Source organism: Lutra lutra, chromosome 15 (genome assembly GCF_902655055.1).
Source record: "Lutra lutra chromosome 15, mLutLut1.2, whole genome shotgun sequence".
Classification (NCBI taxonomy): Eukaryota; Metazoa; Chordata; class Mammalia; order Carnivora; family Mustelidae; genus Lutra; species Lutra lutra.
Genome location: NC_062292.1, coordinates 11,725,046 through 11,749,181, shown reverse-complemented (window position 1 = coordinate 11,749,181; position 24,136 = coordinate 11,725,046). Strand labels below are relative to the sequence as shown.

General features: G+C 40.1%; 1 protein-coding gene across 7 annotated transcripts in view; it reads left to right on the top strand.

Annotated features, from left to right (window-relative positions):
- Positions 1 to 24,136, top strand: part of AHCTF1 (AT-hook containing transcription factor 1) — an 82,758-nt gene that overhangs the window by 30,337 nt on the left and 28,285 nt on the right. For 6 of the 7 annotated variants that reach the window (XM_047703944.1, XM_047703941.1, XM_047703946.1 and 3 more), the window contains 15 exons: positions 1,283 to 1,367; positions 2,949 to 3,099; positions 4,481 to 4,613; positions 4,697 to 4,878; positions 5,346 to 5,407; positions 6,273 to 6,401; positions 12,229 to 12,319; positions 13,380 to 13,469; positions 15,534 to 15,674; positions 16,279 to 16,383; positions 17,260 to 17,353; positions 19,525 to 19,648; positions 19,791 to 19,847; positions 21,467 to 21,613; positions 22,175 to 22,362. In XM_047703944.1, coding sequence (XP_047559900.1) covers positions 1,283 to 1,367; positions 2,949 to 3,099; positions 4,481 to 4,613; positions 4,697 to 4,878; positions 5,346 to 5,407; positions 6,273 to 6,401; positions 12,229 to 12,319; positions 13,380 to 13,469; positions 15,534 to 15,674; positions 16,279 to 16,383; positions 17,260 to 17,353; positions 19,525 to 19,648; positions 19,791 to 19,847; positions 21,467 to 21,613; positions 22,175 to 22,362 — 1,779 coding nt within the window. The remainder of the gene's footprint in view (positions 1 to 1,282; positions 1,368 to 2,948; positions 3,100 to 4,480; positions 4,614 to 4,696; positions 4,879 to 5,345; positions 5,408 to 6,272; positions 6,402 to 12,228; positions 12,320 to 13,379; positions 13,470 to 15,533; positions 15,675 to 16,278; positions 16,384 to 17,259; positions 17,354 to 19,524; positions 19,649 to 19,790; positions 19,848 to 21,466; positions 21,614 to 22,174; positions 22,363 to 24,136) is intronic. The other variant, XM_047703943.1, reaches the window with a different exon arrangement.

Below are 24,136 nucleotides of genomic sequence, written 5' to 3'. Positions count from 1 at the left end.
TAGGTGTTCTCTTTCAGCAAGTATATTTCATAAATATACTAGTGCACATATTTCATATAATTTCAGGTAGTGATGTTAAATACAGAAAAATAAAGTTGGGAGAGGAGATACAGACTGTGCGGTAAAGGGAACTGTTCTTTGAGATAGTGTAGTTGGGGAGATTTGAATGAAGGCAGTTGGGGCGAGTAGGTAGCAAAGCCATGGGGATATCTGGGAGAAAGAATTCAAAGGACTTAGAAAAATATCTCGAGGAGAGCAAGAAGAGCGGTAAAGGGTAGAATGCAGACTGGTCATAGATGAGATCAGAAGAGTGGAACTAGTTTATATAGGGCCGTGGAGGCCAGGATAAGGTAAGTATATGAGTTCGGCCTGACTAGACCCGGCCAGTTAAATCAATTTCTGGTGGTAGGGTCTGAGCATTAGTATTTTTTCAAAGCTCCTTTGGTGATGCTAACAATAAGCAATCAAGATAGGGAACCACTAGGCCAGAGTTAGACTAGCTAGAGAAGGAATCTGGGAATCCTTCTGCACATGGAGTTAACTGATGGTGGAGAAGGAGAGGGTATAACAGCCAGCAGAGGACTGCGGGTCATGTAGTGTGAGGAACATAAAGATCTTGTGGTATCCTGGAGATCAAGAAGAATATGTGTACTAAGAAAGAAATATGTGTACCAGAAAGAATAAGAATTCACATTCAGACAGCATGGAAATCTGTGCTCTTAATACCTAATGAACGCTGTCCTTGAGCAGAGAGGAGTTGATCGGGGATCTTGGCCATATATTCATACTGTGTAGCCCTCATCCTGTGGCCCCAGGCGGATCTTCATTTTAGGTAGAAGCCTCACGAGATGGCGGAAGAGACCAGGAAAAAGGAGCAAAGGACATGCGGTCCCCTCAGGATGGTTTTCTGTAGTTGCCGTGGGATAATTTGGTGTGCATCCTTTTGGCCAGAACGGGGGCCTGCTGCGCCAAGCTCAGAGCACACCTGTTGAAGATGGGGCGAAGCAGTGTTGGGTAAACCACTGTAGGCTCTGCCGCATACGAGCCCACCTAAAGTGTACAAATGACATCAGCTTAAGCAAGTTAGAATCTGTTAAAAATAAAAATCAGTTATTGTTTCAAAGGACTGCATTTTGTGAAAACAGCCAAATCACTGGAATTTCTTTACATTGACCTTAGTTTTGTCATGTGCACTCAATATTGTATACTGGGCAGTAAGAGCTGCTTGATATATTATTAGGATCTTGAGTGTTTCTTCTCAGCTCGTTTCTGTTTCTTTCAGTGAAGGGGATGTGTTGAGTTTACATCTACTTCAGCTGGCCTTTGGTGATAGAAAGTGTTTGGCATCAGGACAAGTCTTGTATGAGGTAAATGGTACCGGGAATACGGGTTCATTCTGACCATTTTATTGTTGTTTGATTATTTTAGTCTTTGTTTTAAAATATTAACATACTGAAAAGTCCTTCTATTCCAGTTAATGCTGTATTCACAATGTAGTAGAAGAAGTGTTAGATTAGGGATCAGAAGACGAGCAGTTGTGTCAGCGTAGCCTTCTGAACTTCCCCACATACCATTTTCATCTAAACTGAGGGGATTGGACAAGACTCATTTCGTGGCTTCATTGGTACCCAGGAAAAGGAGCTCCACTTTGTTGCTCTAATATGGCAAGCAGTAAGCCATGGGGTGACTTTATAAAACAGTCTTGGGGCACCCGACTGGCTCATTCGGTGGAGCATGCAACCCTTGATCTCAGGGTTGTGAGTTTGAGCCCCATGTTGGGTTAGACATTATTTAAAATCTTTTTTTGTTTGGGTTTTTTTTTTTTTTTTGAAAAATAGAGTGCAAGTGGGGTGGAGGGCAGAGGGAGAGGGAGAGAGAAAATCTTAGGCTCTACATTAAGCACAGAGCACAATGTGGGGCTTGATCTCACAACCCTGAGATTATGACCTGAGCCAAAATCAAGAGTCAGATGCTTAACTGACTGAGCTACCCAGCGCCCCACTTAAAAATAAAAATATTAAATAAATAAATAAATACAAATTTTTTAAATTAAAAAAATTGTCTTGCCACTTATAAAAAGGATAAATGCGTTAGTCTTTCAGATGACTGAAATTTTTCCAGCTAAATTCTTGAAGACAAAGTGGCATGCTGCTAATAGCCACCTGATCAACCCCTACTTCCTTTCTGTAGAACAGGCTTTCTTAAGCTAGTGTTTGAGGTTATATGGATGGCCTTTAAAGAATCCATAAAGTCTGTGAATTATCTGAGACATTTTTATGATTATGCATTTTTCTGGAAGAAAGTTTCATAGCTTTTCTTAGGTTCTTTTTTTTCCCTCCAAAGATTTATTTGGGAGAGAGAGCGAGCATGTATGCACAAGTGGGAAGGGCAGGAAGAAGAAAGGAGAATCCCAAGCAGACCCTGTGCTGAGTGGAGAGCCCAATGTGGGGCTTGATCCCAGGACCAGGAGACCATGACCTGAGCCGAAACCAAGAGTCAGACACTCACCCAACTATGCTACCCAGGCGCCCCAGCTTTTGTTAGATTCTTAAAGAGATTGATGAGGAAAAAAAAGGGAGGACTGTTGTTCTAGAGCAAGAATGTCACTCTGAACAGAGGAGCAGGTTTGCTGGCCTGGTGTGTCTTTGTGCAGAATAGTGATGGTCAGTCCAGTTCACACTCCAGCCCCAAGTACCTGAAGGTTCCCACGTTTGATAACTGCTTTAGAAGGTTTGTTGGTCATTATTTTTGAGAGACTAAGTTTATCTGTGTTTTATACTACATAAAATTTCAGAGGTCTTTTCAAGTGATTTGTTCTCTTTGTAACTTTTTTGTGTTTTCTTTGTATCATGTGAAAACTCTTTAAATTCAGAGAACATTTAATTTTTGAATGACTTCTGGCTTAGAGTTCTATGAAGATAGAGATTTGTGTGCATTTTCTGTTTCAGGGGTTAGAGTACTGTGAAGAAAGATACACACTGGACCTCACGGGTGGCATGTTTCCTTTGAGAGGACAGACTAGTAATACCAAACTGTTGGGATGCCAGAGTATAGAGAAATATCGATATCATGGCGACAGAGAGGAAGGTATGAATGAAGGTTGGTTAAAAGCACTCTTATATGTCATGTGGAATGCTTGATTTTGATAGTTACCTTGATGTAAGATTTATGACAGATTTATGACATCCACCTTGATGGAAGATTTATGCTTTTTTAGAGTTCATACTCCTGGCAGTTAAAAAATTGGAATACTGATTATGGAATTTCTTTTAGGTCCGTATGAGACAGTCCGTATTCTTACTCTGCGGTTTGCTGTGCAGAACTCAAGAGTCCAGTAGCTTAAGGACCCTTGTATTTTAATCCAGCTTTTTAAACAGACAAGAATGGTCTCTAGTTTTGACTAGTATGAATAGTCTGTGAATAATGGTTCCTTCTGTGTATTTTTTGAGACCTGTGGCAAACAGACCTTGGTTGTCTTTAATCTTTCTCTTTCCTTTTAGTATCATCCCTTCTTCCTGGTAAACAGCCTTTGCATGGTCAAAATGGCATAGATTTTGGAATCCCTCATGGCTTCGGATCTCAGCTCTGTCACTAGTTGTGACCTTTGATGAATTATTTAACATTTCTGAGCCTCCCTTTCCCCATCTGAATGGAGTAACGCAGTTGGACCTTTTGCAAAGGGTGGCTGTGAGAAGTAAATGTGATGCCGGTGTAGGTTCGTTCAGCTCTGGGCGTGCTCCCTACAGCCGTGCTTGTGTGTGTGCTTCCCGGGACTCATCCTCATGCTTAGCCCCTTCGTCTGGGCATGTCCTCTGTGCTTGTCCCATGTTGGTTTTTGTGGCCCAGTCTTCACATCTAACTAAACACGCCCAAAACACAGCTCTTCAAACTCTCCCTCTTGTATTCCCTACTCCCCTCTTCTTTCTGTTTCCCATTAGTTGTGTCTCAGATGTTTACTTTTTCTCTCGTTGGTGCCTCTTACCTTGTTCCTATCTTTCTATTCCCCACAACCATCATCCAGGTACTGGTCTTCCCCCTCTTTCCCATAGAGCTGGATCAGCCCTTCTCAAATAGAATCCTCTAAAGAATCAAGCCCTGTGCCTCGAGGCATCCATTTTCAGTATTGATATCCTCTGTGTTCCCTTGTTGGGAGAATATGCAATCAAATAAATGAATCAAAATAAATAAATAAATTCCTACTTTTACCTCCAATACCTCAAAGTTGCCAAAGTATTAAGTGAAAACAAGCCGCGATATAACTTTTCTGATGAGTATTTTTTTTATAAAATCTTCTTGAAATGGAGAGACAGTAAAGATATGAATGAAACCTTTTTTATAGAACGAGCCATAGAAATGCACTTCGACATATCAGACATGATAAAACTTAATTTATGACAAGATGTTGCTGAAATTTTATTTGAGGTAATTTTACTTTGTGATTATTTATTCAATTTATAAAAATTATATTCTTTTCTTTTAGCTCTGTCTCCTGACACTAGTGTCTCAGTCTTTACCTGGCAGGTGAATATATATGGACAAGGAAAGCCTTCTATGTATTTGGGGCTTTTTGACATAAATCGTTGGTATCATGCACAGATGCCAGATTCGTTAAGGTAGGATTTCTCCCTCTCTTCTCTTTCATATTTGTATGTGTAGCAGCTCGGTCATTTAATGATTTTGTAACATTTTCTTTTAGAGCAGGAGAATATCTGCATAATTGCTCTTATTTTGCATTGTGGTCACTGGATTCTGTTGTGAACAAGACTTACCCGCATTACATCTTGGATATACTAGTTAATGAGAGAAGCTTAAGTAGAGGAATTCCCCCTTCATATCCACCTCCCGAGCAGTTTTTTAACGCAAATATTTACAACTTTGGTATGTGTTTCCTTAACATTATCTTGAGAAAAATAACATGCACAAGTATATCTGTGTGGGTGTTTGTACGTGTAATATGTATTTGTATAGTATGTGTGGTACATATGTAGTGTGTAGCATGCAGGTATATATGCTTACCTGTTCATGTCTCGTTACTATTAGTTAATATATGGGTAACTTAGGAAATTTAGTTTGATATGTACACCAGAAATTTAATACTTAGGTATTTTATAAAGATACTATCACTTATGAATTCGCTAGAAAAGATAAGTATTATTTATGTTAAGTTTGGTATCTTGTCAGAATGGAAATATTTGGAAAAGTTATTTTAAAATTTATTGTATGTAATAATTTTGATATCTTGCCTAGCAGTCTCTCGTTAGGATAAATTTTGTTGTATTAATGCCGTCTACTGTATAATACGTAAGCAGATTTTATTTTAATTTTTTTTACATCTTTTTTTTTAGATGCCACTTGTTTGTTAAACTCAGGAATTGTTCATATAACTTGTAATGGCTTTCAAAAGGAGGTAGGTAACAAGTAATAATGTGGACAGAGTGTCTTAATGAACTGAAGTCAGATCATGGATTTAAACTTTATTTAGTGTTAATTATATAAACTGTTGTTTCAGCTTAAATGGTAGCTTCTGCTAGGTTTGTGATATGAGCAACTAGTAGCATCAGTTACTGATGGCAGCGTGCCAGAAGAAGTATTGGGGTTGTGTGGATGTTAGCTACTTGAACCGTAAGGAAAAGAACGGAAGTAGGTCAGTGCCTTCACCGTATCTCTTTGTATCCATACTCTTCATTCTCCTCTTTCTTCTCAGGAAGCTTATGAATGAGGGAAGTAATGCAAAGAAGATACCTAGCACAGTGTCTGGCGCAGAGCAGGCAATGACTAGGTGTTGAAAAAGACTTCTCCAGGAAAACACAAAATGACAGATTTTGAAATTGATAACTGGCTAGATGTGCCTGAATGCCATATTTATACTTCATATTGGATCTCTCTGACATTAGATCAGGAGGAATAAACTGCAGGGTGTGTGTGGGGTGTGTAGGGTGTGTGTGTGTGTGTGTGTGTGTTCATTAAGACCTGTCACCAAGTCTGTCAGCTGTCAGCATTGGAGAATGTAACAGGGTTACCCATCAAAGACAGACTGCCACCCAAAGTATCTTCATCAGTAATATTATTTTTAACTAGCGTGCATTGGTTTAGCTCAAGAACTTATAAACCCTTTTCCTTGCAAGAAGTGTAAAAATGGAGTCTTAAAATTTCTATTCAGTGTCTTTTAGCTTTATTCAGAATATTAAGTACAAAGTAGATGATAAGTTTATTAATTCTTAAATTTGATTATTTGAAATTATGTATTAATGTTTATTCATCAATCTTTATAGACTTTGAGGTTTTTAAAGAAATCAGGAGCATCTCTCAGTGAATTCATACCTGATGGCTATAATCGATGTCTTATGGCTGGCCTTCTGTCACCAAGACTTACTGATACTCACCCTTCCAGTTTAAGTCAGGTGAGATGATTTATAACGCTGTTGTTTCTTTTGTTATTAGCTTTCTATTATAGTATTACATTATTATAGTAAAAGTCTACTAGATAATTTCTGCAAAAGTAGATTCAGTAGTATAATGCTCATGCTTCATGATCAGTAGCTGTGGTCTTAGATTTGGCTTAAAATACATACTACCAGGACTCAGTAGGCCATAACTTGGCACTAGGTTCACTTAACTGTATAGAAGGATTTAGGACAGAAGCCACATTGTGGCGGCCCCAGACATGTCACCAGTAGAAGTTGTAACAGGCCAGGGGCCATTTTCCAGCCCCTGTGAGTAGTGCATAGGTACAAGTGAGTAAGACCTCGTGAGTAAAAATCATCTTGACTTAGGTGGATCTCATGGTCTAGAACGCAAGTATGTGATCACTGGCATGAGTGTCACTGGGAACTTGTGCTATCTATCATAGGACTGTTGAATCAGAAATAGGAGTGGAACCCAGCACTCTGTTTCAAAAAGCCCTTGATGTCGTGGCGCCTGGGTGACTCAGTCAGTTAAGCGTTCGACTCTTGATTTCGGCTCAGGTCATGATCTCAGGTTCCTGGGATTGAGTCCTTCTTTCCCTCTCCCTCGGCTCCTCTGCCTGCTTGTGCTCACACTCTCTCTCTTCTCAAATAAATCTTAAAAAAAGAAAAAGCCCTTAATGTGATTCTGATGCAGTGTTCTGAGAACCGCTACTTTATAGAAACCGGTATCTTCTGAGAGCCTGTGAGGAGATTCCAAGTTCCTGCAGAACAAGGCCATTCTAGAAGTGAGACTCACTCATGGAAACCAAAATCTCAGCTTCCTAGTGGAGGTTTATAATCCATTCAGTTTTCCTGGTCCCAGTACATTTTACCTACCAGGGGACATTCTAACAGTAAACAGTGTTGCCTGGGGACAGCTCATAATTCACATTTAATTTAACTCATTATTTGTTAGTAAAACACGCTAGAATAAAGTAAGCTCCATTTTCCCATGGAGAAAGAGAAAATGTTAACTCTCCCTAAGTAGTGTTTGGATAAAGTTATTTTAAAAATTGCAGATGTGTAACATTATGAATTGCTGGAAAAAGAGCCTTTTAAACACCCATGGAATATAAATATTGCCACTCATGGTTTAACATTTGCGGTTGGATTTTAATACTTAATTTCATGGAATAAGTGAAATATTCGATACCGTTATCACTGGGAGATTCCCCCCCTCCTTCTTCTCCTTTTATATTTGGTACCTGTGTAAGTATTGACCACGTGGTCATGTCGTGATCATGGTTGATGTTAATGTTCTTATTACATAGCTTGTTTTTTCCTGGAGTTTCTAAGTGACCTTAAAACAAAACAAAACAAAACCTTGCCTAGTCTCACACAAGCTTAATTTTTTCTTCCAGTTAGTTTTTGCTTTTTGTGGTGCTCCTTTAAACGAAGGGTCTGACCTTCTGTTAGATCACCTTCATTGCCCAGCAGTTTGTCGCCTTTGCCTCTAGTTCTGTTTTGGGGGAGACTTCTTCATCATCTACCTGTCTTCCCATCAGCTTTTTAAAAATTTGACCCTCATATAAAATTTCTGTGAGTACTTTTTCTTTGATCAGTCTTTTGTTTCTAGTATTCTGTTTTATGGATGAACTAGCTGCTGCCTGTGTATGTTCACAGTCTTCCTTGATGTTTGCACTGGCTCTGTTTTCTCTGCAGTCCCGTTTCTTCATCTAGTCTCTTTGATGGCAGTGACTCTCCTTATGCATTTGGCAGCCCTTGGTCATCTGTTCATATGTGAAGTGGGTCAGTAACAGATGATACACTCTATTTTGCATGGGTATAATTCATGGAGAGGAATCCTTTTCTTGACGATAGTAGATGGGACATGCACCATTTCAGTGGAGAAAGCCCACACTTTTGGGGAGCCATTCCATTTTCCCAAAGATCTGTGACGCAGGTGTCCATGGTTCTTCATTGCAGGGCCCCAAGGGGGTACGGCTGGCTGTTCCATAGACTAAGTGTCCACCAGTTGCCTATTTTTAGCCCAGGTCTGACCACTCTTGCCCCCCCCCCCCCCGCCCACTTTTCTCTGTACCTGGACTCTCCAAGGACTTAGCCTGAGGTCTCAGAGAGCTAACCTGACTAGATTCTCATCTGTAGCTCCCGTCTGTGAGGACCTAAGGACGCGGTTTCCCTCACACTGCTGAGTTCATCACCTTTCCTCATGACTGCCATTCACGGATTTTGTTGAGCTGTCTCACCCCATGATGCCTTCTCTTTTCTTTGCCCTCGTTGATTGATACCTTTCTCTGCTATTTACGATTGATCACTCACTGGGGTCTGGTGATGATACCAAGGCAGCAAGTAAATGACTGTGTGTGATGTTCCATCTATATCCACAGGTAACAAGAATTTTCTTTTTTTCAGGAAAGGCTAAGCAGTTTATAAGGTTGCTTTTGTCTGTTGTGAGTAATAAATGGTCTTTTTTAACCCATCTACTTGATCAGAGTTATGGGAGAATTGCTAATATGTTGTGCAGAAGATAATCTATTCTTTCTGTCTAATGGCCCAAGAATACTCTTGAGGGCTTTGTTTGATAAAACAGCATCATCCCACTCTGGGCGGTTGATTTCCAACCATATGCATTCAGGGAACACCTTTGCTCAGTCTTTCGTTCATAGTATTCTGTTTTATAGTGTCCATTCGGCTGCCCTCAAGAAGACAAGGAGAAAAAGCACCAGATTCACGGTGGTTTTCTGCAGCCCTGATTAGATTCATTGAAAGACCTCCAGGAACTTTGGCCCCAGTGGCCCTGCCCACCCTACTGTCAGGAACTGGAACTTACTTTCCAGCCTAGTGCTCCAGCTTCCTGACCGCAGAGAACTCACTGCTCATCATCCTCAGGCCTTGGGCACTCCTAAGTGCTCCATTTAATTTTCTCACTTTAGGGAACTTGATACAGATTCTTTTTTTTCTGATTATATACTGTCGAATTTAGTAAAAGCAGTAATATCTTAAAAATGTGAAAAATAACTTGTAATTCAGCCACGTGAATAAAACAGCATTTAATGTTTTCCGTGATTAAATCTGGTATCCACCCCATTTGGGTTTTTTTTCCCCCCAATTACATAAATAATACATGAATAATTTGGATTTAGAAAATCGGCTATAGTGTATTGAGGCATGTAACTATTGGCATTTTGTTAACCATCCTTCGTGTACCCTTTTTTTTTAAACTCCATTCCCAGAACAGGCCAAAGTAAATTATATTCTTTAGCAATGCACATGTAGAGCTAAAACAAAAAGAAAAGCAAGAACATGATGACTTCAGAAGGCAGGAAAGGGGTCGTGGTTCCCATGGGAGATGAGGGGGTGGGTGGGATTTGTTTTTGGTCAGGTCCAAGCAGACACAGCTTCCAGATTACTGCCACATATTCTCAGTCTAAACCTGGGTGGTGGTCTTGTCAGTGTCCCCTTCGTAATCATTTGTTTGTATACATGGTGCATGAACTTTATGTATACTTTTCTTTCATGCATCTCTTTGTATCCCTTCTTCATATCGGGAAAAGGATGATACAGATGCCATTTCATATTTTCATTGGGTGGTCAGTGTTCTGTTAATTACATTATTTGCAGGTTTTACCCTTGTTTTACTGGGTCTTTTCCTTCTTGATTTATTTTATGCTGTCTTTTGCTACATACAAATTAATATTTTTGTAATCAAATGCTCCTGGCTTAAAAAACCTTGCTAATCAATGCTTCATTAACATTTAAGGCTTAGTTCATCTGTGTTCATCAGGTAAAGGTTGATTTTCTTTCTCCTGGATGATGATGAGTACAGCTGTGCTACACCCCTTACAAAATAGAACACAGAATGTCCTTTTGTCACACTACTGAGATACCACATTTATTTGATTTCCTCTGTCTGTGTACTGGGTTCTCTTTCTGGGTTTTTTATTATGTCCCATTAATCTGATCTATTTCTATGCCATTTTAATATACTGCTCTAATATTTGCTGATGTGGCCTTTTTTTTCCCTATAATTGTCAATTCATGGGCATTTATTCTTTTGTATTAATTATAAGATGATTTTATCTAGCACTCCCATTGGAACTCTTCTTGGAAATTTGTTATAGTCATGTATTAATTTTGGAGAGAATTTTTTTATCATCATCTCATCCAAGTCTAAATGGTCTATATTCTCATTTATTCAGGGTTGGTTTTCTATCTCAGCAAGATCTTATAGTTCTTTTCAGTTCTTACAGGTGTCTCTTATGTTTTTATCTCTTAAGTGCCCCATAGTTGTGCTGCTTGTGACTAGAACGTTTTTCCTCTATTAAATTCTGGGTGGTTATTGCTAGTACATAAAAATGCAATTGATTTTTGTGTATTCACTTAATATCTATTTATCAAATCAGAATCTCTTAGATTTTCTAGGTCTGGAGTCATCAGCAAATACGGGCTTCTACTTTTTCCATTTTTGTTTGTTTATCTTCTCACAGCGTTTGGTAGAACCTGTACAAACTGTGGAAAAACAGTGGTACCAGCAGACATTCTTCTTTTGTCCCCAGTGTTAATGTAAATTGCTTTACTGAGTCTCCATTTAGAATCATGCTTTTCTTCATTTTGAGAGAGTCTTTATCATAGTTAAGCCCCTCTGTTCCTGTTCATCTGTTTTTTCATTCAGTTCTTTTAAAAAAGTTTCCTGCTCTAATGAATGAAATTCATACTTTTCTTTAATATTCAGTATGATTTATAATGATTTTAAATAAGACTTGTTAAGACACAGCTATATCTTATAGTCACCTGCTTACAATGGTTTTTAGTAAATCCATGGAATTGTGTACCTGTCTCCACATTCAGTTTGAGAACATTTTTCTCACCCCCACAAAACCCCCATGTTCTCCCCCTACTTCCCGGCTTTCAAACCACTCTGCTTTCTATCTTCATAGGCTGCTTGTTACTTACGTGCATCTAGAGTTCATCTGTGTGGTATATGCGTCAGTCCCTCATCCCATTCGTTCACCCATTCTTCAGTTGGGGGGCATTTGGTTTGTTTCCAGTTTGGGACTCTTATGAATGATGTTGTTCCATGTACAGTTTTGATGTGGGCGTGTGTTTTCATTTCTCTTGGGTATGGAGTTGCTGGGTCATGAGGTAACTCAGTATTTAAGTTTCCCAGAGTGGCTACCATTTTCCATTCCCACCATCAGGGTACGAGGATTCCAGTTACTCCACGTGGCCACCAATGCCTCTCACTGCCTTTGTGTTTATAGCCACCTAGAGAGTCATGAGTTTTTAACTCTTTAAATATTTGTATTTTTAAAATTTATTTATTGGTTTTTTTTTTTAAAGATTTTTTATTTATTTTTTTGTCAGAGAGAGAGGGAGAGAGAGCGAGCACAGGCAGACAGAATGGCAGGCAGAGGCAGAGGGAGAAGCAGGCTCCCTGACAAGCAAGGAGCCCGATGCGGGACTCGATCCCAGGACGCTGGGATCATGACCTGAGCCGAAGGCAGCTGCTTAACCAACTGAGCCACCCAGGCGTCCCTATTTATTGGTTTTAAAGAGAATGCCTATGGGGGAAGGGGAGAGGGAGAGAGAGAACCTCAAACAGACTCTCTGCTGAGTGTGGAGCCCCACACAGGGCTCGATCCCAGGATGCTGACATCATGACCTGAGCCAAAACCAACAGTTGGATGGATACTTAACCGACGGAGCCACCCAGGTGTCCCTAAGTGTTTGTATTTTTAAAGAACTGTGATCAGATATCCTCAGATATCCTCTATCCTCATTTCTTACTCTTTTTCCTTCTTTTTTTAAACGCGTGGTCCAGGAAGAACAGTTAGAAGCTATATTGTCAGCAGCAATTCACACAAGTTGCCTGGGACTTCTGACTGGATGTATCAAAAAGTGGACAAAAGAAGGTAAGATTATGGTTTTTAACAAATAAAAAAAATCACTTTTATATTTAAAATTTTTTAAATGATTAATTTGGGGGGTTTAGTTAAACTTTATTTTGAGCTAATTGTAGATTCATATTGCTATTTTAAGACATTGTATAGAGAGATCCTGTGTTACCCTTTATCACCACCCTCCCCCTGCAAGAGCTGGTAAGCCTCTGGTACAGTATCTCAGTCAGGAACCCCATGTTGTCCTTTTTATAGCCACATCTGTGTCCCCCTACGCATAACCCCAGGGAGCCACCAGTCTGTTCTCTACTTCTGTAATTTTGTCATTTCAAAAATGTTTAGAAATGACATTATACAATATGTAACTTTGGGATTGACTCTTCAGCAAAATTCTCTGGGATTCATCCCAATTGCTGTGTATCCTTCTCTTTTAAAAACACAGGCTACACCCCCTTTATTTTTGTTGAGTCATTTGAGAATAAGTTGAAGGCATCAACATTTCTCTACTTGTAAGTAATTCAGTATTATTTCCAAGACCAAGAACATTCATTACAAAACCACTTTATACTTACAAAATTCAGAAAAACATTGATACATGCTGTTCTCTGATCCCCAAACATCACTGGAATGTTACTAATTGTGCCAGTAACGTCCTTGATAGGACATTAGGGATATCCCTTGATAGGGATAGAGAATCCAGAATGGAATCCAGCATATACTTTGTATTTAGTTTTTATGTCCTTTTAATCTCTCTTAATCTCATATAATTCCCAAGCTTTTATCTTTCAAGAAATTGGCTTTTTTTTTTTTTTAAAGATAAGCCTATCAGTTTGCAGACAGCCTTTGAGTGTGTGTTGTTAAGCTTTCCTCCTGATTAGATTCAGAGTTGACATTCTTCACAGCAGCACTGCGTAAAACAGTGTATGCTCTTTGCTGTGTTTCGTACCAGTTTGTTAGTGTTGACGTTCCCATTGCTCACTTGATCAGTGTGGTCTTTGTTCCCCACTGGAGCTACTGATTTTTTTGTTTGTAATTAATAATCCTTTAATTTTTTCCGTTGACATTTACTAATAAGAACAACCAAATTCTGCGGCCAATCTTCGCTTTGTTCTTGAGTGGACATGGAATAAAGTGGTTTTTACAAAAGAGGAATTTGACAGACTATGTAAGTATTATATTAAAATATTAACCTCGATTTGTGTTTTAAGTACATGACAGTCATCATTTTTAATCATTTTGAAGTTGTAAACTTGTTTTTTTTTTTTTTTTTTAAAGATTTTATGGATTTATTTGAGAGAGAGCACAAGTTGGGGGGAGGGGCAGCAGGCAGAGGGAGAGGGAGAACCAGGCTTCCTGTGGAGCCGGGAGCCCAAATCGGAACTCCATCCCAGGACCCTGGGATCATGACCTGAGCTGAAGGCAGATGATTAACTGACTGAGCCACCCAGGCGCCCCTGAAGTTGTAAACTCTTTAAAGAAGTCTCAGAGGAAAATCTTTTCTTTTAATATTGGGGTGGCAAAATTAGTAGTATTTTTATGTTTGTTTTTAAACATTTTATTTTTAAATAATTTCTACACCCAGCATGGGGCTCGAACTTAAAACTGCAAGTTGAAGAGTCACATGTTCCACCACTGAGCCAGTCAGGCGCCCCAACAAAATTCTTTCTTGAGCAAGACTTTGCATTCGATTGTTAAACTGGCAACGTGGTAACATGCCTGTAATACCAAGTTTCAGAGTTGTACGTTATCTTTGATCTGAAGAGATTAAATTATGAAGTTTGCTGATGATGGAGTCGGGAGGGGGTATGCCAGTTGACCTCAGAAGGTCCCCTTCTTACTCATTTTCTGTTCAAAATATTTATAACCAAAAAAAAGCTAAAGAGGAGGGCAAAAATCATCACCTCTGTCTTCTGCTGGCAGGTGTCGTTATCAGTCATTTGCAGTAATTTTTCCTCTTGTCAGGCTTCTTCATTCATCTGTCGTTCATCTGAGTTTTGAGGTGTCCTATAAATATCAGAAACCCATTATGTGCAAAAATAAAGTGATTGCCCCGTACATGAAAGTGTAATTTAAGTTGATTTAGAAGTATATATTTTTGTTATTTCTATCATTGTATCAATGATGAATGAATTAAATGGACTTTTTAATTAAGTTATTTTTAGTAGAGAATCTACTGCTAGAGACATGGGGTTCTTTAGTATTTTTAGGTCATACTTACAAAACATAAATATGAAATAATTATAAATACTTAAATAATTGAATTAATTATTTGAATAATTATTAAATATTTAAGTAATCACTTAGTTAAAGTCAGGCGCAAACACCTAGTAATTCAGAGTTAGGGCCAAAAAATGTATTCTTTTGAGTGGAAAATATATTCAGGACTGGGTTATGTAATTCATGTAAGAAAAAAAAACTCAGATTGGTTCATAAATTATATGCCTTTATTACACTTTGAGCATAATATGGTACATCAGGTTTGAACCTGGTAACTCAGCCATTATTGCTGCCTTGAGCTGCATTACTGGTTAATGGAGTTTTTTTAAAAACCTAAGTATATAAAAACACAAAGCATAGTATTTTAAATGTATGGGGAGTGAAGCAAATCAATTTGATTTGAGAAAGGATTTCTAACTAAGATACGTTTTCTGGTTTCCAGTTACCCAATAAATATTAATGTGATTGAATCTTATCTAAAACATGTAACCAGTAGCAACTAAAATACCCATTTTTTCCCCAAAAATGGATCTGAAAATTCATTTTTGAGTTTAAAATGAAAAGGACAACCAAGTCTACAGTGAATTATAACAAGCACGCAGTTTTATTATATGCCTTTATCTGAGTCTTAGTGTCTCACTTTTGAGCACTGGAGATGGAAAAAGTGCTCTTACAAAATAATCACAAAACAATGTGACACGTAAAAGATCTGATAGGAAAGATTTTTGCTTGAGGGGGAAGCATTTAACGAATAGACTCATTTCTAGTCAGTCTGAAATTGACTCTGTGTCCCCTTCCTCTGCTCACATGGCTTACTTTGTTCTGCATCTTAAAAAAACTAGGAATTTATATTTGTCCCTTCTGGGTTTCTTAAGGTTATTTGCCATTTCAAAGTCTCATAATGTGTAGTCTAACTCTGTAGTTCATAGGAGTTTGAGAAATCGTGCCTTTATGATTTTAACTAATTTGGATTTATTGTGTCAGAACTAATCTGGTATTTTCTCCTGGACAGGTATACCATTATTTGATGGCTCGTGTCGTTTCATCGACCCACAGACCATACAGGCTCTCCAGCAGTGCCACTTGCTTCTCAGCAACCTTAATTCCGTCTTAAATTGTTTCACCACAGAGGCCCAGGAGATCACGGAGAGAGGTGTGCTCTTTATCTCGTATAAATGAGTTTTTATTTAAATTTTACTTCAAGGAAGAATAAACTTCCTTGTCTTAGATGCATCATTGTGCAAAGTACGAAGAGACCTTTTTTATTTTTATTTTTTAAATGGAAACTACAGACTATTACTAGATGTGCCCTGAGCCCATGCTTAAACAGGCTTGGGAAATCTGCAGGTTAAACTTACTGTTAAGGTAGCGTACGTACTTCCAGTAGAGTTTCAAATTCTTAAATTATATGTAAGTTTTTATTCACAGAGGTCATTGTAAATGTTTGTCTTTGTTTTGCCATTTAAACAAAATAGCCAGTTTAATGTAAAGGCCCGGTTTGAACAACCTACAGGAATATCCCTGTGCCAGTCTGTGTTACTGGCTGCGTTTGACTTCGGAAATGTACCTGAGTGGAAGCACATGTAGCTCAGACGTCTACTTAGTCACCCCTTTTGGCATTGTGGAGGTTTTCCGTTCAGGCTAAGTATATTGAAGAATCCACATACGCTGTTAAAAGTTTTGAGAACTGGGCAGGGTCTTGATTTTCCACAAGGTTGATGCACTGCATGTTACACGGCCGGTGTTTGTCTCCGCAGGCCTCATGGACTTGCACAAGAAGTGCCTGATCACGCGGCTCATCGGCCAGTACACGCAGGTGGTGCTCTGGTTCTGTCACTCTGGGCTCTTACCCGAGGGCTCAGGTAAAACACGGACTTCAGCTGCGGATATTACTGGAGACTTTCTGAAATCTCTGTCGTTTGAGGGGTTCTCATTTTCGGGTTGCCTTTCTTCCACCACCCCTCTTCTATTTTCTTCTAGTCTTAAACGTTCTTTCTCACTTTGTGTCTTGAGTGCCCTGCCCCGCGCTCGTGCACAGGCGTGCCATACGTGCATATTGGGCCAAGTGACATAAAAGGAAAGAGTAAACAGAAGGGCCTCTGACAAAGGATTCAGCGATATCATCGGCTATAAATTAGATCCACTCAGCTCTGGGTTTTATCATCTTGTTTGCTGATCTTTTTCTCCTTAAGAGTTGTTTTAATATGCTTATTAACCAAGATTATTTGCCATCAGTCGAATACCTCTTTTCAGCTAATTTATGCTACCAAGAATTAGATTTGACTTTTGCTCTGCTTGTAGAGAACACTTCTAAGGCCTCTAATTTCCTGCATTTCCAGGGCACACATTAGATTCTGTTGAGAAGCACTTCTGTCCCTTTGCTTAATTGCTGTTGACCTTACTCTCATTATTCTCTGTGATTTTTACCTAAATAGTGAATACCGCTTGCTTTCTAAGTATATGAGTGATTAAGGATTAAGGGGGTAGAATCATCTCTGGAATAGCTTTTCCAGAGTTTTAGGCCAACATCCTTGTTTTTACCAACTGTTATGAGAGACTCTGTTTTCTTGTTTGTGTATCTTTTAATAAAGGGATGTGTATTTATTACTTAAATTTAGGAAGCCTGCAGACTAAATAGTATCATGCAGTTATAGTAAAATATTAATGTGGATGACCTTAGGTATTGTTGGGATGTTTTGGAGATATTACTAATTTTTCTGACTCTTAAAAAACTCTAGATGATGCTGTGCAGTTGTCCAGGTTGTACTACAACTACCCTGTAATTCAGAACTACTATACCAGTCGTCGACAGAAGTGTGAGCGTCTGGCAAGGTACCTTCCAGAATTTTCCAAAACCTCTTAGAAGTTACTTTTGTAAGAAGTCATCGCTTTCTCAGAACAGAATTCATGAGGCTACAGAAAGATGAAATGCGTGGAATTCTTAAGTGACAGAATTTGTTACTAGCATTATTATTTTAGTTGTAACATTTGCATGTTTGCCTTGACCTGTTACACCTCATTTGATAATTTGAGTGTGGCTACTCAGTATTTCCTAATTAAGAGTTGTTACCACAGTTGATTTATTAGAAGAGATTCTGTCATTTAAGCATGTATTTTTCCTGAGGATTTTTATTTATGTATTTTAAAGATTTTATTTATTTGACAGACAGAGATCACAAGTAGGCAGAGAGGCAGGCAGAGAGAGCAAGGGAGGCAGGCTCCCTGCTGAGCAGAGAGCCGAATGCAAGGCTCGATCCCAGGACCCTGGAATCATGACCTGAGCTGAAGGCAGAGGCTTTAACCAACTGAGCCACCCAGGCGCCCCCTGAGGATTCTTATTTATTTATTTATTTATATAAACATATAATGTATTTTTTTTTTAAAGATTTTATTTATTCATTTTACAGACAGAGATCACAAGTAGGCAGAGAGGCAGGCAGAGAGAGAGGAGGAAGCAGGCTCCCTGGTGAGCAGAGAGCCCGACGTGGGGCTTGATCCTAGCACCTTGGGACCATGACCTGAGCCGAAGGCAGCGGCTTTAACCCACTGAGCCACCCAGGCGCCCCACATATAATGTATTTTTATCCCCAGAGGTACAGGTCTGTGAATCGCCAGGTTTACACACTTCACAGCACTCACCATAGCATATACCCTCCCCAGTGTCCATAACCCCACTACCCTCTCCCAACCTCCCTCCCCTCAGCAACCCTCAGTTTGTTTTGTGAGATTAAGAGTCTGAGGATTCTTATTTAGAAAATGACAAAGGCTCCCAATTCATCAGAAAGCCACAGAGCATACCATCAGTTAGGCTTTTTACGTTCTTTCCATTAACAGTTGCTTTTCAGGCCCTTCAGCCACCGTGTTCTTGTTCTTTTTGTCTTGTTTCCTTTATTTTTCCTTTTTAATATACATGAATGTTACTCATTGGTTCCTTTGAAATAATGAAGCAGAGGTAATAGAACAAAGAGCAGGGATTATATAGTCTTGTTCCTCGGGTGGGAGTGATGCTTGTAGCACAGCATGCAACGTTGACAGCGGTGGTTCACGAACATGGACATCAGGAGTGTTTTCAGAATCCCCCAGAAATCAGTCCTCAGAAGGCTGTGCTGTCTATAATTTGGTGTGTGGCAAGTTTGGGGTCCGGTCCTTCGGAAGAAATAATCTCGGAGCCTAGGCACTGAGGTGGGAGATTTATTAGGCATATTATATTTATCTAATTTTTAAAGATTTTATTTATTTGAGAGAGAGCACACACTCGAGCAGAAGGAAGAGAGAGAGAGACTGTGAAGCAGACTCCCCGCTGAGTGCAGAGCCCTCTGTGGGGCTCTATCTCACGACCCTCAGATCATGATCCTAGCCAAAGCCAGGAGTTGGATGCTCACCCAACTGAGCCACCCGGGCGCCCCTATCAGGCATATTTTAAAATTCTAGATCTGTTAGTTCCTAAGTGTGTGTCCCTGAACGGCTTTGCTACGTTTTCTAATCCTGCTTGTCACATAAGTCTCACAGGACACATAAATAAAGGTGGAGTGGTCGGTGCGGTGCTGTCAGGGAAGGCTCAGGAAGGAGGAACTGCTGTTGTAGATGAGGTAGGGACAGGTTCTGCTGACCACTGCAGATGCTCGGGGATAGGTTTTTGAAGGAATCGCTGGGTCAGAAGATTTGGATGGTAAAAGGGAACTCATAGCCCTTTGACTGAACTGCTGGGTGTTTATACCCGACTAGCTGCCATGCTCTTGGGCAGTTTGCTCTGGATGGTAGAAGCAAGCTCAGGCATCTGGCGGCTGGACCGCGCTCTCCCCCGGGGAACCTGTGTGCACCGGCTTGCTGGCGACCAAGCCCGAGGCCTCTGCAGGTTCATCTAATTCTTGTTGGTGACTGGACTTCGCGTGGTGCCAAATGGGGTCCTGTTCTCAACTCTCTTCTCCTTTGGATTGTGGGGATCACAAGAGTTTGGAATAAACATGAATGGCGAATAATCCTGAATGTTGCCCGTTTTGCAGAGGGAAATGGAACCCCGATTGCCTGATGATTGACGAAATGGTGTCTCAGTTGGGAGACGGCGTTGAGAGGTTGTGGAAGCGGGATGAAGGAGGCACAGGAAAATACCCTCCATCCAGTCTGCACGTACGTTTCTGGCCACGTGCTCTCCCTGAAGACTGCGGTTGCTGGGGGTATTGTTCCCGCCCGGCACAGGGTTGGGAGAATTGGGAAGTGTGAATGAGTGAACATATAAAAAAACACACTGAATTTTTTATTCCTTTTACAGGCACTGCTTGACATATACCTTTTGGATGACGTCACTGAGACAAGCAAATATGCTGTTGTATCCTTTAAACACTGTCAATTCCTATATTACGTGCATCATAAAATTTGAGAGTAATAGGAACCTCGAACGTCTAATCCAATCTCAGCTGCACGTTTGCAGTTGTTTTTTTTTTTTTTTTTAATTTTATTTATTTGTTTGACAGATTATAAGTAGGCAGAGAGGCAGGCAGAGAGAGAGAGAGAGGAGGAAGCAGGCTCCCCGCTGAGCAGGGAGCCCGATGTGGGGCTCGATCCCAGGACCCTGGGACCATGACCTGAGCTGAAGGCAGAGGCTTTAACCCACTGAGCCACCCAAGTGTCCCTGCAGTTTTTTTAAAGGAAAGTTAACCCAGGGTCTGTTGTTTGGGTTCGGATGGTCTATGGCAAACCTGAAACTATGCAGAATTTTGTTTTAGATTTAATTTTCTGGGGTTAAGATCCACAGCTGTCATCAGATTCTCGTGGTGTGTGTGTGTGTGTGTGTGTGTGTGTGTGTGTGTGTGTGTGTGTGTGTTGGACATCATCAGAGTTACCAACAGCAATTCTGAAACATTGCTGGCCAAATGGTTTTCTTTCTTTCGTTCTTTTTTTTAAAGATTTAATGTATTTGTTTGTCAGAGAGAGAGAGCACAAGCAGGAGTGGCAGGCAGAGGGAGAAGCAGGCTCCTCACTGAGCAGGGAGCCCAATACAGGACTCAGTCCCAGCACCCTGAGATCATGGCCTGAGCCAAAGGCAGAGGCTTAACCTACTGAACCACCCAGGCATTGAATGATCTTTTTTTTTTTTTTTAAGATTTTATTTATTTATTTATTTGACAGATACCACAAGTAGGCAGAGAGGCAGGCAGAGAGAGGAAGGGGAGCAAGCTCCCTGCTGAGCAGAGAGCCCAATGTGGGGCTCGATCCCAGGACCCTGGGATCATGACCTGAGCTGAAGGCAGAGGCTTTAACCCACTGAGCCACCCAGGTGCCCCTCGAATGATCTTTCTTAATGAGCTTAATTTATGTGTTCAGTACGACTACATAATAAGTTAGTTTAATATTATGTTAGGCATCGGTCTTATTTGCAATAGTATTTTTGTGCTGATGTCAGTTTCTGAGTTTAAAAATGTGTAGTTCCAGGGAGGGGCGGCTCAGTCGATTGTTTGCCTTTGGCTCGGGTCATGGTTCCAGGGTCCTGGGAACGAGTCCTGCATTAGGCTCCTTGCTCAGCGGGGAGTTTGCTTCTCTCTCTCTATCTGTCAAATAAATAAATAAAATCTTTTTTTAAAATGTGTAGTTCCATTCATAATTTATAAGTTACATGATGTGTTTGCTTTAGCTTTTGGCTTTTGCTGATAACTGGAGTTTTGTCTGTACCTCTGCCTCTTCAGTGCTAATAAGCTACTGACTTCATGAGGAAATTGGGCTTTTGTTCATCTCTTTTGCAATGGTACTTACTACTGAGTGTGAATTTGCATCTAGAACTGGCCGGACAGTCATTTAATAACACTGCCACACCAGGATATCCATTTAGGCTTTCGGAATCCTGAAAGCAGCCTCTTTAAGCCTCTGCTGCTGTAGTCTCTCGATCTCTAATACAAGTAGATATGTAGGAGATTTTCTTCTTGTTATTATCCTTAATTCTCTTTTTTAAAGACCATTTATTTGTTGCTTGATATTATGTATTCCTTCCCAAACAAAACAGATACTTGCATTGAGTCATTTCCCACTGCCTTTGCCATTCCTTGGGGCCAGGTGAAACTTATTCAAGGCTTTTGGCTGATAGATCATAATGACTATGCGGTAAGTCTGTTCACTGAGAATGTAAGTTTTCATTCGCTGTTAGAATTTCAGAAAGAAGTACGTAGCTGGATTAACTGTGATATTAAAGATACGATTCAGTCTACTTCTGGAGTAATTTACGGACTCAGTTCAGTCGATACCTTTATCAAGCACTGTCGTTGGCAATGAGAATACAAAGATGCAACACCTCAGGACCCCAGGTCCCACAAGGTCTAAAGAAGGAAATTAGTAGTAAACAATTACTAGTGGTGCAGATTCGGCCATTGTTTTGTTAGAGACCCGCGTGGTGTGTTGCCATAGAAGGCAGGACTTGGTATTGATGTGTGACCTTGGTGGCGGAAAGATTTTACATCAGATCTCAACCAGGCCTCAGAAGAATGGAGCTTTTGATAGGCTTTTATTTAAAATAAAATGTACCATGGATTAAAATAGAACTCGACAGGTTATGTTTAAAGTGTTGTTTGTGGCTGTAGTGTCCCCTGTCTTTTTAAAGGCTAGGTGTTTTTGTCCAAGTGCAGCACATTCTATGTGCATGTAGCATTTTTCGTGTTCTCTTTGCAGAGTGGCTTGGATCTTCTGTTCCACCCAGCTACTGTAAAACCTGTGTCATGGCAACACTCAAAGATTATTGAAGCCTTCATGAGTCAGGGGGAGCACAGACAAGCTCTCCGATACATTCAGACAATGAAGCCCACGGTGTCCAGCGGTGAGGACGTTACCCTTCACCTCACCGTTTTGCTTTCCAATAAGTAAGTACATGTTTTGAAAACACCGTTGAAGTCTTGATCATATATGTTAATAAAATGGAATTCATGAGACAGTCATATAAAATATTTTGCTTTGGTTGCATTTACATCCTGTTCTTAGGATTCTTCATTGTCAACATGAAGAAAAATGTAAAAAACCTTTTATCTTAGAATAGGATGAAGAAGGAGTACTCAAGTAAAAGGGGAAGCCAAACTGAGCTTCAGAATTCTCTCTCTTGCTAAATGGCGATGTGGGCATCTCCCCTGTGAGCAGTTGAGGTTTGTGGGGGGCGGGGGGAGGAGCCAAAGATACAAAGGCAGGATAAAGCCCTATTGAGTTGTAAAATCAGGTTTTGTATCTTAAATACATGAACCAAATAGGATTTGAGCAGGTGGGGATTTGAGTAGGTCCTGTCCTGTCTTTACATTGTTCCTTTTCTTCCCTTTGCCAGTGTTAGTGCTCTCTAATCAGCATGCTAGAGATCTGTTCATATTACAGCTGTAAGTGTGTATTGCTGTAGTTACTTGTGTATGTGACAACTGTGACAAGTTAAAGACATGATTGGAAATACAGTTGTCTGGTAATTTGGGTTTTCTTGTTAACCATATGATTTGGGGAAATTGCTTGGAGCTAATACTTCTTACGAGATTGTAACTGTTTTATACAACTCACTTTTTTTTGTCAGTTCTGTTGGTGGGTCATTTTTATATTTTTAGAAATTCGTTTCTTCACTCACCCCAGATTGTTGTTTATGAACCAAACGCTACTTCCATATCAGCACTCTGAAAGTTAAGCTTTCTTTGTTCTCAATGTATTTCTGAGAGGAGAGGGTTGAATCTCTAAATTTCAGGTAGAAGAGGAGAGTAATGGGTTGATTAGATAGGTAGGACACTGCCAGTGTCCTTGAAAGTAATAAATTAGGAAGTACTTGTTGAAGTGAAATAACCTGAATTAGCCACAAACGTTTGGCTAGCCGAATAAATCTGGAATGAACTTAAGGGCAAGACAAGATTTAAAGAAGCTATAGCGGTAGAGGTTTAAGAAAATGGGCTAAGCGTCCCGGTACTGGGTAGCCAGCCAGGCAGCATGTAAATTACTTTCAGTTGCATATAAGCTGTTCAGTCTACTGACGTGAAAGAGGTTGTCCTTGATCACTAATGCTGACATCGAAAAAACAGATGTTGGAACCTTGGAAAAACACCTTTGAAAGGTTGCTTGTTTTCCTCTGCAATCCTGTTATCCTTGAGTTCATTCACAACACATTTGTGTGGTTTGCTTGGGTAGATCCCCATTCCCTGTCCTTCAGGCATAGCAAACATTGTATATTCATGTTTACGACAACAGAAACACACTGTGTAACTTCTAAACATGATTTGTCTTAAGTAAAGTCTTCGTTATCTAGTCTTGAAGTGTCCCGTAGAGGACATGCAGAGGTAAAACCACAGGGCCGCCTAAAATGGCATTTGTTGAGTGGTATGGGTTCAGACTCCGCACGGGTGCTATGCCAGACTACTGTGGCAAAGCGAGTCAGAGTTGTGTGTCTTAGAGCATATGAGAGTTATACTCGTGTAGTGTGTGCATGTTGACACAGGATCGTATGTCAGCCCGTTTCTGCTGCTGTATCGCCGAGAACCCCTCTGCGTTCCTTAATGGAAGGACTTTTACTGCCAACACAGTAGTTTAGCCTTTTATCAATTGAAATAATTTTCTTATTGAGCTTCCCACCACCGTGGTTTTTTTAACCAAAGGAAGCAGAGAGTAGTGGAGTATGAGGGC